Here is a 16,015-nt window from a genome sequence, read left to right on the forward strand (position 1 = left end):
CCTGATTCACCCCTCCCTGGTCCCCCTCCCTGATTCCCCCTCCCTGGTCCCCCTCCCTGATTCACCCTCCCTGGTCCCTCTCCCTGGTCCCCTCCCCTGGTCCCCCTCCCTGGTCCCCTCCCTGATTCACCCCTCCCTGGTCCCTCTCCCTGGTCCCCCTCCCTGATTCACCCTCCCTGGTCCCCCTCCCTGGTCCCCCTCCCTGATTCACCCTCCCTGGTCCCCCTCCCTGGTCCCCCTCCCTGATTCACCCCTCCCTGGTCCCCCTCCCTGGTCCCCCTCCCTGATTCACCCCTCCCTGGTCCCCCTCCCTGATTCACCCCTCCCTGGTCCCCCTCCCTAATTCACCCCTCCCTGGTCCCCCTCCCTGGTCCCCCTCCCTGGTCCCCTCCCTGATTCCCCCTCCCTGATCCACCCCTCCCTGGTCCCCTCCCTGATTCACCCCTCCCTGATTCACCCCTCCCTGGTCCCCCTCCCTGGTCCCCCTCCCTGATTCACCCTCCCTGGTCCCCCTCCCTGGTCCCCTCCCTGATTCACCCCTCCCTGGTCCCCCTCCCTGATTCACCCCTCCCTAATTCCCCCTCCCTGGTCCCCCTCCCTGATTCCCCCTCCCTGGTCCCCCTCCCTGATTCACCCCTCCCTGGTCCCCCTCCCTGATTCACCCCTCCCTGATTCACCCCTCCCTGGTCCCCCCCCCCTGGTCCCCCTCCCTGATTCACCTCTCCCTGGTCCCCTCCCTGGTCCCCCCTCCCTGATCCCCTCCCTGGTCCCCCTCCCTGATCCACCTCTCCCTGGTCCCCCTCCCTGATTCACCCCTCCCTGATTCACCCCCTCCCTGGTCCCCCTCCCTGGTCCCCCTCCCTGGTCCCCCTCCCTGATTCACCTCTCCCTGGTCCCCCTCCCTGGTCCCCCTCCCTGGTCTCCTCCTCCCCTGTCTCCTCCTCCTCCTTCTCCCCCGTCTCCTCCTCCCTCTGTCCCCTCCTCCTACTTCCTATGTCTCCTCCATCTCCTCCCTCTGTCTCCTCCTCTTCCTTCCTATGTCTCCTCCATCTCCTCCCTCTGTCTCCTCCTCTTCCTTCATATGTCTCTGCCATTTTCCTTCCTCTGCCTCCTCCTCCTCCCTCTGTCTCCTCCTCCCCTGTCTCCTCCTCCTCCCCCGTCCCCTCCTCCTACTGCCTCTGTCTCCTCCTCCCCTGTCTCCTCCTCCTTCTCCCCGTCTCCTCCTCCCTCTGTCCCCTCCTCCTCCTTCCTATGTCTCCTCCATCTCCTCCCTCTGTCTCCTCCTCTTCCTTCATATGTCTCCTCCATCACCTTCCTCTGCCTTCTCCTCCTCCTCCCTCTGTCTCCTCCTCCCTCTGTCTCCTCCTCCTCCCCCTGTCTCCTTCCCCTCCCCTGTCTCCTACTCCTTGTCATCCCTCTGTCTCCTCATCCTCCCTCCTCCTCCTCCTCCCTCCTCCTCCTCCCTCTGTCTCCTAATCCTCCCCTTCGCTCTCCTTTACTGGCCGAGACCTGCTGATAGCCAGCCCTGGCTCAGCAAACACAGAGCAATGGAGACAGAGAGCGTTTTGTGTCTGTGTGCGTCTGAGTGCTGTGTGTCTGTGTGTGTCTGAGGGCTGTGTGTGTGAGTGTCTGTGTGTGTGTCTGAGTGCCGTGTGTCTGTGTGTGTCTGAGCGCTGTGTGTGTGAGTGTCTGTGTGTGTGTCTGAGTGCTGTGTGTGTCTGAATGCTGTGTGTGTGTGTCTGAGCGCTGTGTGTCTGAGCGCTGTGTGTGTGTCTGAGTGCCGTGTGTCTGTGTGTGTCTGAGCGCTGTGTGTGTGTCTGTGTGTGTCTGAGCGCTATGTGTCTGTGTGTGTCTGAGCGCTGTGTGTGTGAGTGTCTGTGTGCGTCTGAGCGTTGGGAGTGTCTGTGTGTGTCTGAGCGTTGTGTGTGTATGTGTGTGTTTATGAGTATGAGTATGTGTTTATGTATCTATCTCTGTGTGAGAGCACTGAGATGAAAACGCCCCATCACTAATAACCAGAGGTTAACTTCCTGACCACTAATAACCAGAGGTCAACTTCCTGACCACTAATAATCAGAGGTCAACTATCTGACCACAAATAATTAGAGGTCAACTATCTGACCACAAATAATTAGAGGTCAACTATCTGACCACAACTAATAATCAGAGGTCAACTATCTGACAAATAATCAGAGGTCAACTTCCTACCATAAATAATCAGAGGTCAACTATCTGACCACTAATAATCAGAGGTCAACTATCTGACCACTAATAATCAGAGGTCAACTATCTGACCACTAATAATCAGAGGTCAACTATCTGACCACAAATAATCAGAGGTCAACTTCCTGACCACTAATAATCAGAGGTCAACTATCTGACCACTAATAATCAGAGGTCAACTATCTGACCACTAATAATCAGAGGTCAACTATCTGACCACTAATAATCAGAGGTCAACTATCTGACCACTAATAATCAGAGGTCAACTATCTGACCACTAATAATCAGAGGTCAACTATCTGACCACTAATAATCAGAGGTCAACTATCTGACCACTAATAATCAGAGGTCAACTATCTGACCACAAATAATCAGAGGTCAACTATCTGACCACTAATAATCAGAGGTCAACTATCTGACCACTAATAATCAGAGGTCAACAGACCCTCCTCACCTCGCCTAAATATTAATGCCCTCATCTATTGTTGGAGAACATTTTGTTGAAGAGCAACGTTTCGGAAACACCCGCCCCATCAATAATGAAGTGTTCTTGTCTCACTGACAGACGTGCCGGGCGTTCCCGAGCCGCATTCATAGCAAGCATCCGTTTCTCCCTCTCTGCCAGTTGACATACTGACTGATGAATCACAGGCTGTGTTGAGGGCCTCGTCAGGAGCCTCAGGCGTCAGCCCTCGCAGGCTCCTCTGGGGCACCGCAAAGGTAAATCATAATAGGCTTTCTTCCCCCTACCGCTATGACTCCACAGGCATGCTTAACCAAGCACTATATTTATTCACCATTAGGAGTCTTGCTTGATGCAAAAAAAAGAGAGAAAATGCATAATTGATTATTCTGGTCACATTAGCTTATACCTATAAGCGTAATCTATTTTTAATGGAGCGGTGACTGCGAGGGGAGCCGGTGTGGTCGATAGCGTTTTAAAGGATGTTGATGAGCACGTGCTGAGTGTCTGATGAGGTCTAGGGGGAGGGTGTGGGGAGAAGGGGAGGGGCGGGTGGTGTTTTGGGGAGTCAGGTGACTTACCTGTTGGCCGGTGACCAATAGGATGGAGCCCTCTTTGGCGTGCACCTGACGGAAAATGTGGTCGAGGATGAGGAGCTCGCTCCAACAGTTCTGGAGGAGCTTCATTTGGTCGTCCACCTGTTCGTGAGACAAAGGGAGAAAAGAGAAAAGAATAGGTAATTTGTTGACATTGATGCTAATATAAAATGATGCAAATGACAATGATGCTAATGTAAAATGATGCTAATGCTAATGATGCTAACGATAATGACGCTAACGATAATGACGTAACGATAATGATGCTAACGATAATGACGCTAATGATAATGTCTGCCAACGTGTCATGCTACGTTTATGCCGCCTTTAAATAAAAAGGATACAAAACGATACATGAAAACACCTCCTTGATAATATTCTCTTAGTGAATGGATTTCGGGTGAAGCGAGTGATAAGATGAAAAAGGTGAAAAGAGCCACTTTTGTGGCTTTGACAAGTAGACACAACAAGATTGACTAGTGTTGATCACTATTTTGATTTTAATGCGTCATTTTAAAAAAATAACACGATTTTAACATTTATTTAACTAGGTAAGTCAGTTTAAGGAAACATTCTTATTTAAAAAGACTGCCTACCCCGGGCAAACCCGGACGACGCTGGGCCAATTGCGCGCCGCCCTATGGGACTCCCAATCACAGCCGGAAGTGAAATAGCCTGGATTTGAACCAGGGACTACAGTGACGCCTCTTCCACGCAGTGCCTCAAACCACTGCGCCACTCGGGAGTCCTATTCCACAGGTGGAATAGTGTGTAGTGGAGGGTACATGCAGTTCATCCCATTTTTTTCCCAGAAAACTACATTGAAAGTACGGTAAGAGTTTACCCACCTATTTTATCACTACATCACTCATAGAAGGTAGACAATCTCACACTATACTGCAGTATCACATAAACGTCGTCCCCTTCCCCGTTCAAACACATCCACACCCCCGTTTTTCCCCCCAAAGAGCCCGTGCACGTGCCCGTGTTCGTCACTGGTGTTATCTGTTTGCCCAGTGCCTCCAGTGGCTGAGTGATTTCCCAGTTCTCAGTGATTAAGTAGCGAGTTTCTCAGCAACAAGGGGGCTGGCGACTGACGCACGTTGACGGTAGTCTGATACACTGCAACAACCCATCCATTGTGATCCAGTTATTTCCCAGGGTTCAGCGTGTTAATCATTCCACACCGTAGCCACAAACACAGAACGAACACAGAAAGGCCACATTCAGAAGCAAAAGAATGAGGAAAAAAGACAGAGATTTCTCTCTCACCCCTCCTTTTTCCCCCCCACCCCCCTTTTCGACAAACAGTGTCACCCTCGATACTATTTATCTGACTTGCGGGATGACGTTGGCTTCGCAAAACGCTTCGGCTGGTGTTGTTGTGGCTAAATGCGCTTTTACATGAGTCTGAGAGAATCGTTGGGTTAACAGTTGAGGTCTGTGACGTTGCACTGAAACATCAATGAGTTTTTACATAAGAATGCAGATCCTTGGTTAACTGCCTGACTAACAGGTACGGTACAATTGGTGGAGAAAGGAATGCTATTATCCATTATGGAACTTTGTAAACGAGGCCATTTGTTTCAATCGAAGAGCAGTGATATCACTGAGCTAATGGATATTCTACTGTACGTAAAACAAAAAAAACACGTTATTACCTTGAATGACACTGTGGTAGTTTCAGCGTAACTGTTGTTGAGACTGATTGTTTTGACTGCTGAGGAGGTATTTAGCCTCCACCCAGGCAAAACAATGGCACTACAGGCTGAGAGTTCGCTTGGAGGAGCAGGGTTGTAGAACATCATAGGCGAGACTCAAGCCGATACTGACTGACTGTCTGTCTGTCTGTTCTGTTCTGTCTGTCTGTCTGTCTGTCTGTCTGTCTGTCTGTCTGTCTGTCTGTCTGTCTGTCTGTGTGTTCTGTTCTGTTCTGTTCTGGTTGGTCTGTCTGTCTGTCTATCTGTCTGTTCTATTCTGTTCTGTCTGTATCAACATGACATGTATTCATTCCTCTTTTAATCAAACTGAGATAGGACAAAATACAACAAAGCCGCAGTGACCTTTACCACAAATTCTGACAGTCCTTGTAATTCCTGTGTTTTTTTCTCTCATCCTTCCTTTCTGTGGGACAGGTGACTGGAGGAGACATACAAGAGCAACTTTATAATGCAGTCAGTAAAACCATCAGGGAGGGAGGGAGGTAGGGGGAGGGGGAGGGTCTCTGTCAGCATGACTAGTTAAATACCCTCTCAGAGAGAGAGAGATGGAGAGAGAGAGAGAGAGAGAGAGAGAGAGAGAGAGAGAGAGAGAGATGGAGAAAGATGGCCAGTTAGACCCTGCTCTTCAAAGCAGACTTGTCAGGGGTCCAGGCGAGCGCTGGGGTCCCCATCAAAGGGAGCCGTCCTGACGCTGCCTTTCTGGCAGCATCACTTCAGACAGAACTTCCTTTCTGGCAGCATCACTCCAGACAGAACTTCCTTTCTGGCAGCATCACTCCAGACAGAACTTCCTTTCTGGCAGCATCACTCCAGACAGAACTTCCTTTCTGGCAGAACTTTCCTTTCTGGCAGCATCACTCCAGACAGAACTTTCTGGCAGCATCACTTTCTGGCAGACAGAACTTCCTGTTCTGGCAGCATCACTCAGACAGAACTTCCTTTCTGAAAGCATCAGACAGAACTTCCTTTCTGGCAGCATCACTCCAGACAGAACTTCCTTTCTGGCAGCATCACTCCAGACAGAACTTCCTTTCTGGCAGCATCACTCCAGACAGAACTTCCTTTCTGGCAGCATCACTCCAGACAGAACTTCCTTTCTGGCAGCATCACTCCAGACAGAACTTCCTTTCTGGCAGCATCACTCCAGACAGAACTTCCTTTCTGGCAGCATCTCTCCAGATAGAGCCAGGTTATCAAGGGGAGACGTAGGAGACTTGAGGCGGGAACGAGAGTCACCCGCACAGCGACCGAGACGAGACGAGCAAAGTGAGAGCGTGGAGAGGCATCGCTGACCCCTTTGAGTGCCAGTCCCTGACAAGACTTTTCTTTGCACTGTCACATGGTGGAATCAAACCAGCTCTGGATTTCACAGGTCCGTCTGTCCGTCCACTCAGATACAAGGAGTGGTCTGACAAAGGAGGGAATTTATCTACTGTCTCTGTCTGTTCTGTATTCTGTTCCTGAGAACTGAACTGTGAACGTGTTGTAGATCAAAATAACATGTAGCCAAAAGCCAACAGCTTTAGACAATAACATTTCTTAAAAGTAATAAAGTCCCAATAAAGTTTTTAATAAATGTTACAGTTGATTGAACTACATGGAACCAATAACACGTGTTATTCAGGAGGTTCGGCCAAGCTGATATTGACCACACCCTACACACTAACCAGTAGAGAGCATGGATGATGGCTTTAGTAGAAAACATACTTCACAGTGTCATCGTCAAAACTATACCACTGACCACGATCATTAAAACGGGTTCAGATTAGATTTAGTTTCTGAAAAAACAAATGGTGAAGAGCAAATAGCAGCTAAACTTCCAGAATGTGTCTGTAGTGCACTTTGTGTCTGTAGTGCACTTTGTGTCTGTGGTGCACTTTGTGTCTGTGGTGCACTTTGTGTCTGTGGTGCACTTTGTGTCTGTATTGCACTTTGTGTCTGTAGTGCACTTTGTATCTGTAGTGCACTTTGTATCTGTAGTGCACTTTGTATCTGTAGTGCACTCTTTGTCTGTAGTGCACTCTGTGTCTGTAGTGCACGTTGTATCTGTAGTGCACTCTGTATCTGTAGTGCACTTTGTATCTGTAGTGTACTAAGCTGTGGCACACTCTGTAGACACTACCCATCCCTATTTATGGTCTGACTGGAACCCTCCACGCAACAACGAAATCATAAAACAGTTATGACCAAGGCTTTACCCTGTTAGCTTTGGGTTTTGGCACTGAGAGCAGTTGAATAGCCCCTTTAAGATGAGCGTTATTCCTCCCCGAACTACTCCAAACATTTAAGGCTATTTTCAAGGTGTACTTTTTCAATAGATTAAAATCACCACGGCTTATTTTCTTATTTTTAAGTAGGAACTTCTCACAGTGCTTGTAATGAAAAATATATATCCTCCTAGAAATCAATTTAACACCTTTACGGCCATTCAGGCAAGAGGGATCAATACCCAGATCAATCGCTTAACCACAAGCACAGATGAATGTTTTCTACTTCACACACAGAGAGAGAGAAAGAGGCAGAATATGAAATAAGAGGGGAAGTATGAGTGAGTGAGTGAGTGAGTGAGTGAGTGAGTGAGTGAGTGAGTGAGTGAGTGAGTGAGTGAGAGTGAGAGTGAGTAAGTGAGTGAGTGAGTGAGTGAGTGAGTGAGTGAGTGTGAGTGAGTGAGTGAGTGAGTGAGTGAGTGAGTGAGTGAGTGAGTGAGTGAGTGAGTGAGTGAGACTTAAGGACTTAAGGGATGTAGAGAAAAATTGAAAAGTTTGGGCAATGTAAATGAATTAGCAATGGTGTGTTTGGAGGACACAACAGTAATGTGTATTCATTGATTCAGTCATCGTCCCCTGCTAAGAAGACACCACTGATAATAATGCTGATAATGGTCTGGAGTCCAAACCGGAAGTTGTGGTTGAAGCATACATAAATATATATATATATATATAATAGTTTTCAATTTTTTTTGTGTGCTGTTTTTGGTCGAAACCAGCGATTATTGTTAAGTGTTGTGGGTGCCGCAGCCTAACAAGGTTAGACAGCTGGATCTGATTTTAATAAGAAGCTTCTTTTACGATGTGGCCTAACGAACCGATTAATAACATAATCCCATTTAAGTGCTCCTTAATGAACAAAGTGAATAGCATTGTTTTTTTTGCCCACAAACGCTGTCAAGTCCATTATGCCAAAATAATATTTACGTACAAGAAGATCTAACATATATCTCTCTCTCTATGAAGTTTGAAGTTCTCTTCAACGAGGGGACTCTCAAGCATGGCATCGTTTGAGTTGTCTTCTGTTGGCATCTGTTCGACTGGTGGCGAACAGGCTTCTTGTAGGATACTATTCACCTGGCGATAGCTAGCAATTAATTCTCCGTGAGTAGGTTCCACTGTTTTCAGGCTGTTACTCGGCCTGTTTGTTACTTCATAACACATTCTACCCTAGACAAATTGTTCAGATTTGGTGTTTTATATTTGCTTTGTTCTCCATTTTTTTTAAATGATCCTGTAGAAAGCCATGCCAAATCTAATCAATAATGGTTGATAACTACAAGAACAATCTTCCACAATCATGTGGTAACACCTATTGTACAACACCAAGAATGTTTTAAAACAACAGAAACACACAGGATAGAGTGGTGTAATCATAGAGATCTAATTACAGAACATGTACTTGAATGGGAAATTTCCTTTTCTAGTCATTCTATTTCTATTGGGCTATAATGGATGGTAAAATAGCCTTATAGTGAGTGAGTAAATCCCTGGGATGTGCTGTATGTGACCTGTGGCTAGCCAGGCAGCCAAGGTTCCAGTCTCCCCAGGGACAGGGCCTAGTGGATGGGGGTTGAACTAAACCATTAGTCTGGCAACTCTATCTGTACTCTCTGCTCTCCCTGATGCTGTGGAACTATGCCCCCTGTGGCTAGGGGTGATAAGCATGCTGGGTATGAAGTGGGTATGATGTCACAGCATCTCTTTCAGATTTTTTATACCTCGGTCTCTTTTTTATACCTTGGTTGTAACAATGTGCAGATGGTTAAAGTACAAAAGGGAAAATAAATACACTTAAATATGGGATGTATTTACAATGGTGTTTGTTCTTCACTGGTTAAGATGCTGCTGTAGGTCCTCCTTGGTTGGGGACAGAAGCACCAGATCATCAGCAAACAGCAGACATTAGACTTCAGATTCTAGTAGGGTGAGGCCGGGTGCTGCAAACTGTTCTAGTGCCCTCGCCTAATTTGTTGATTTATATGTTGAAGAAGGTGGGGCTCAAGCTACATCCCTGTCTTACCCCACGGCCCTTTGGGGAATTTTTTGTTGTTGTTTTTTTGGCCAATTTAAATAGCACACTTGTTGTTTGTGTACATGGATTTTATAATGTCGTATGTTTCCCCAACACAGCTTTCCATCCATTTGTATAACAGACCCTCATGCCAAATTGAGTCAAAAGCTTTTTTGAAAGCAAGAAAGCATGTGAAGACTTTGTTTATTGGTAAATTAGGGTGAATACGTGGTCTGTTGTATGGTAATTTGGTAAAAAGCCTATTTGACATTTGCTCAGCACATTGTTTTTACAGAGGAGGTCTGGAGATTATTTTAGGGGGAGCACATATCAGGACTTACTTCTCTGTTGAGATCATTTCCTGATTAATTTCTAGCCAGAAGTAAAATTATCCTGTTTTGACAATTTAAAAGAGTGGGTTAGGTCTGCTCTATACCAAATTAGCATACCCCCTGAGTCTCTTCCCTGTTTCATACCAGGTAGGCGGGACTACCAGCTCTCTGTAACCTAGAGAGCAACCAGTGGGTCCATCTCCTTTATACCATGTGTCTCGAATTCCAAGATGAGATAGTAAAAGTTTTTTTTTTCTCTCTCTCTCTCTCTCTCTCTCTCTCTCTCTCTCTCTCTCTCTCTCTCTCTCTCTCTCTCCTCCCTTCCCTCCTCTCTCTCTCCCTTCCTCTCTCTCCCTCTCTCCCTCCCTCCCTTCCTCTCTCTCTCTCTCTCTCTCTCTCTCTCTCCCTCTCCCCCTCTCTCCCTCCCTTCCTCTCTCTCTCTCCCTTCCTCTCTCTCCCTCTCTCTCTCCCTCTCTCCCTCCCCCTCATATCCAAGTCTTGGAGCCAGACCATTCAGTGTAGAATATACCAGGGCATATGGCAGGTAGATCACACACATGCTTGAAATCCCCTTCCCCCTTGCACCTGTTCATAAGTATTCTAAATATTATATCAGGTAACCTTGGTGAACGTATGCAGGCTTATCCCCAGGGCCCAGTTTAGATAACCTTTGAAAAACTGGGACCTGGGACAAAAGAAACCCTATACAGATATTACTGTATGTCTCAAAACATCAATATAGATATTATCCTACTGTACACAATGGGCCAGAGAGAGAGAGATAACTCATACCCCCTCTGACAATGGGTCAGAGAATATAACTCATACCCCCTCTGACAATGGGTCAGAGAGAAGATGACTCATACCACCTCTGACAATGGGTCAGATAGATAACTCATACCCCCTCTGATAATGGGTCAGATAGATAACTCATACCATCTCTAACAATGGGTCAGAGAGATGATAACTCATACCCCCTCTAACAATGGGTCAGAGAGATGATAACTCATACCCCCTCTAACAATGGGTCAGAGAGATGATATGTTTTATGTTCTAACCTTTAAACAAGATCAACAGATGAATGTTTTGTATGATGGGAAAACCATACAACTTTCTCTTTGCGGACAACTCAATGAACACCTGCTCTTTCCATGACATAGACTGACCAGGTGAATCCAGGTGAAAGCTATGATCCCTTATCGATGTCACATGTTAAATCCACTTCAATCAGTGTAGATGAAAGGGGAGGAGACGCGTTAAAGAAGGATTTTTAAAGCCTTGAGACAATTGAGACAATGGATTGTGTATGTGTGCCATTCGGACGGGGGAATGTTTTCAACACCTTGTAGAGAAAATGCCCCGACGATGAGGGGGTGGGGGAGGGGGAGTCAGAGAGGAGATGGGGAGGGGGGAGTCAGAGAGAAGATGGGGAGGGGTCAGAGATGGGGAGTCAGAAGAAGATGGGGAGGGGGAGTCAGAGAGAAGATGGGGAGGGGGAGTCAGAGAGAAGATGGGGAGGGGGAGTCAGAGAGAAGATGGGGAGGGGGAGTGGGGAGAGTCAGAAGATGGGGGGAGGGGGAGTCAGAGAGAAGATGGGGAGGGGGAGTCAGAGAGAAGATGGGGAGGGAGAGGGGGGGGGGGAGTCAGAGAGAAGATGATGGGGAGTCAGAGAGAAGATGGGGAGGGGTCAGGAGTCAGAGAAGGGGGAGTCAGATGGGGAGGGGGGGGGGGAGGGGGGAGTCAGAGAGAAGATGGGGAGGGGGGAGTCAGAGAGAAGATGGGGAGGGGGAGTCAGAGTGGGGAGGGGGAGTCAGAGATGGGGAGGGGGAGTCAGAGAAGATGGGGAGGGGGAGTCAGAGAGAAGATGGGGAGGGGGAGTCAGAGAGAAGATGGGGAGGGGGAGTCAGAGAGAAGATGGGGAGGGGGAGTCAGAGAGAAGATGGGGAGGGAGGAGTCAGAGAGAAGATGGGGAGGGGGAGTCAGAGAGAAGATGGGAGGGGGAGTCAGGGGATGGGGAGTCAGAGAGAAGATGGGGAGGGGGGGGAGGGTCAGAGAGAAGATGGGGAGGGGGGAGTCAGAGAGAAGATGGGGAGGGGGGAGTCAGAGAGAAGATGGGGAGGGGTCAGAGTCAGGAAGAGAGAGATGGGGAGGGGGAGTCAGAGAGAAGATGGGGAGGGGAGAGTCAGAGAGAAGATGGGGAGGGGATGGGGAGGGGAGTCAGAGAGAAGATGGGGAGGGGTCAGAGTCATGGGGAGAGAAGATGGGGGAGGGGGAGTCAGAGAGAAGATGGGGAGGGGGAGTCAGAGAGAAGATGGGGAGGGGGAGTCAGAGAGAAGATGGGGAGGGGGGAGTCAGAGAGAAGATGGGGAGGGGGGAGTCAGAGAGAAGATGGGGAGGGGGAGTCAGAGAGAAGATGGGGAGGGGGGAGTCAGAGAGAAGATGGGGAGGGGGGAGTCAGAGAGAAGATGGGGAGGGGGGAGTCAGAGAGAAGATGGGGAGGGGGTCAGATGGGGAGAGAAGATGGGGAGGGGGAGTCAGAGAGAAGATGGGGAGGGGGAGTCAGAGAGAAGATGGGGAGGGGGAGTGGGGAGGGAGTCAGGTGGGGAGGGGGAGTCAGAGAGAAGATGGGGAGGGGGAGTCAGAGAGAAGATGGGGAGGGGGAGTCAGAGAGATGGGGAGATGGGGATGGGGAGGGGAGTCAGAGAGATGGGCAGATGGGGAGGGGGGAGTCAGAGAGAAGATGGGGAGGAGAAGATGGGGAGTCAGAGAGAAGATGGGGAGGGGGAGTCAGAGAGAAGATGGGGAGGGGGAGTCAGAGAGAAGATGGGGAGGGGGGAGTCAGAGAGAAGATGGGGAGGGGGAGTCAGAGAGAAGATGGGGAGGGGGGAGTCAGAGAGAAGATGGGGAGGGGGAGTCAGAGAAGATGGGGAGGGGAGTCAGAAGAAGATGGGGAGGGGGAGTCAGAGAGAAGATGGGGAGGGGAGTGGGGAGGGGGAGTCAGAGAGAAGATGGGGAGGGGGAGTCAGAGAGAAGATGGGGAGGGGGGAGTCAGAGAGAAGATGGGGAGGGAGGAGTCAGAGAGAAGATGGGGAGGGAGTCAGAGTGGGGAGGGGAGTCAGAGAGATGGGGAGGGGGAGTCAGAGTGGGGACTGAGGTCAAAAAGATGGGGAGGGAGGAGTCTGAGGTGCAACTCAATAATAGAAAGGTGTCCTTAATGTTTTGTTCACTCAGTGTATTTAGTTATCAAGTGATCTGTCGATAAACAAGATAGCACTTTGAAAGTAGCTAGTGACAAATATCTAAGCCAAACTGGGCTTGGTTAAAACTCTGGATGGGAGACCAAATAAATAGCCGTAGATAGACTCACTCTCCAGTAGGAGGTTGCTGCCCAGCCTTTTGTTTATAGTGGATATAACGTTGAAGATCGGACGCTGTTTTAAAGGCACAAATTCAACATATTTTCTACAAGGTTTGTCTATGTTGACAATTGGTAACAAATAATGACTCCTGTGGTTGAAATTTCACCCTCAACTAAACAGTTTACATTGATGGGGGGGTGCAACTCAATATTAGGATGGTGTCCTTAATGATTTCTGATTTCTGTCAGAGTATAAATATATGAATTAAAGAACAGAATAAAGAATCAGTGGCTTCGGACTGGCTCCTTTGAGTAGAGGTGACCGTCTGCCTCTCTGAGTGGCCAGAGAGAAAGGGGGTGTGTGTGTGTATGTGTGTGTCTCACAGAGCGTCAGATTGTGATCGATACTGCTGAGGCAAGGAGATTGATCAGTTCCCACGGTGACCGCATTAACAGACTCTGGAGGCGGACCTCTGACCTTAAGAACACACTGCGTTCGATTGGAGCTCCTCCAACCACAATGGCAAAGGGAAAAATAAAAAGTGGAGCTCTAATAAGGTCCTTCCTGTACGGACCTCACCTCATCACACCTCCGCATTGATATGGATCCGCTGGAGAAATTAGAGATGCATCTCTGGTGGAAGGATATCTGGCCCGAAGTACAGCCATTATTATCCATGCTTAGTGAGCCATGTTAGTGGACTACTTTTATGTGTGATAGTAGGTAGATTTTTGCTATACAGAACATTTACCAGAAAGTAGCACACCTTCCCACACCAATAGGCAAAAAAAGAATCACCCCAAATTAAAGATTTATGTTGTTTAATGAACTAAGAAATCAATCATTATATATGTTCATGAACCATACAGCCAACATTTCAGGCTACACTTCTTACGTAAATAATTAACAATTTAACTTCTTATGGCTGCAGGGCAGTATTGAGTAGCTTGGATGAAAGGTGCCCAGAGGTGCCCAGAGTAAACGGCCTGCTCCTCAGTCCAGTTGCTAATATATGCATATTATTATTAGTATTGGATAGAAAACACTCTAAATTTTCTAAAACTGTTTGCATGATGTCTGTGAGTATAACAGAACTCATATGGCAGGCAAAAATCTGAGAAGAAATCCAAACAGGAAGTGGGAAATCTGAGGTTGGTCGATTTTCAACCCAGCCCCTATTGAATACACAGTGGGATATTGGTTATGTTGCACTTCCTAGGGCTTCCACTAGATGTCAACAGTCTTTAGAAACTTGAATGAGGCTTCTACTGTGAATGGGGCATGGATGAGAGCTCTTTGAGTCAGTGGTCTGGCAGAGAGCCAGGTCCTGGTCATGCGCATTTCACATGAGAGCGACCTGCGTTCCATGGCTTTTCTACAGACAATGGAATTCTCCGTTTGGAACGTTATTGAAGATTTATGATAACAGCATCCTAAAGATTGATTCTACACTTAGTTTGAAATGTTTCTACGACCTGTAATATAACATTTTGAAGTTTTTGTCCGACGTTCGGGTGGACCTACACGAGCGTTTGGATTTGTGTACTAAACGCTCTAACAAAAGTAGCTACTTGGACATAAATAATGGACATTAACGAACAAAACAAACATTTATTGTGGAACTAGGGTTCCTGGGAGTGCATTCTGATGAAGATCATCAAAGGTAAGAGAATATTTATAATGTTATTTCTGATTTCAGTTGACTCCAACATGGCGGATACATTTTTTTTCTTTGAGCGCCGTTCTCAGATTATTGCATGGTTTGCTTTGTCCGTAAAGTTTTTATGAAATCTGACACAGCGATTGCATTAAGGAGAGGCATATCTATATATCCATGTCTAACAATTGTATTTTCATTGACATTTATAATGAGTATTTCTGTAAAATGATGTGGCTCTCTGCAATATCACCGGATGTTTTTGGAACTAGTGAACGTAACGCACCAATGTATACTGAGATTTTTTTACATAAATTTGAACTTTATCAAACAAAACATACATGTATTGTGTAACATGAAGTCCTATGAGTGTCATCTGATGAAGATCATCAAAGGTTAGTGATTAAGTTTATCTCTATTTGTGCTTTTTGTGACTCCTCTCTCTGGCTGGAAAAATAGCTGTGTTTTTCTGTGAGTTGGTGGTAACCTAACATGATCGTTTGTGGTGCATTTGCTGTAAAGCCTATTTTAAATTGGACACTGTGGTCCAATTACCTTTAAAACTATATAAAAATACATGTATGTTTGAGGAATTTTAATGATGAAATGTCTGTTGTTTGGAATTTTGCGCCCTGCACTTTCACTGGCTGTTGTCATATCGATCTCGTTAACGGGATTGCAGCCCTTCCATACCGTATATTTAATTGGGCCACAGTCAAAGACACCACACATCCTAAATGGAGAATGAATTAACGGAATACATGCTGGACAGAAGTTGTTATCTTATTGATACCGTCAATACATACAAACGATACAGTCGCAACATACAAACGATACCGTCTCTACATACAAACGATACAGTCTCTACATACAAACGATACAGTCTCTACATACAAACGATACATACAAACGATACTCTACCTACAAACGATACACCTACAAACGATACCGTCTCTACATACAAACGAGATCGTCTCCACATACAAACGATACCGTCTCTACATACAACGATACCGTCTCTACATACAAACGATACCGTCTCTACATACAAACGATACCGTCTCTACATACAAACGATACCAGTCTCTACATACAAATGATACCGTCTCTACATACAAACGATACCGTCTCTACATACAAACGATACTGTCTCTACATACAACAAATGATACCGTCTCTCTACATACAAACGATACCGTCTCTACATACAAATACCGACATACAAACGTACTCTCTACATACAAACGATACCGTCTCTACATACAAACGATACCGTCTCTACATACAAACGATACCGTCTCTACATACAAACGATACCGTCTCTACATACAAACGACATACAAACGATACTCTCTACATACAAACGATACCGTCTCTACATAC

The 16,015-nt window shown here is 47.0% G+C and overlaps 1 protein-coding gene across 1 annotated transcript in view; it reads right to left on the bottom strand.

Annotated features, from left to right (window-relative positions):
- The window catches only part of LOC135524785 (nuclear receptor subfamily 5 group A member 2-like), a 160,579-nt gene that overhangs the window by 60,543 nt on the left and 84,021 nt on the right, over window positions 1-16,015 (bottom strand). The window contains exon 6 of the mRNA XM_064952604.1: window positions 3,268-3,384. Within this exon, the coding sequence (XP_064808676.1) occupies window positions 3,268-3,384 (117 nt within the window). The remainder of the gene's footprint in view (window positions 1-3,267; window positions 3,385-16,015) is intronic.

The sequence above is a fragment of the Oncorhynchus masou genome, chromosome 31 (genome assembly GCF_036934945.1).
Source record: "Oncorhynchus masou masou isolate Uvic2021 chromosome 31, UVic_Omas_1.1, whole genome shotgun sequence".
Taxonomy (NCBI): Eukaryota; Metazoa; Chordata; class Actinopteri; order Salmoniformes; family Salmonidae; genus Oncorhynchus; species Oncorhynchus masou.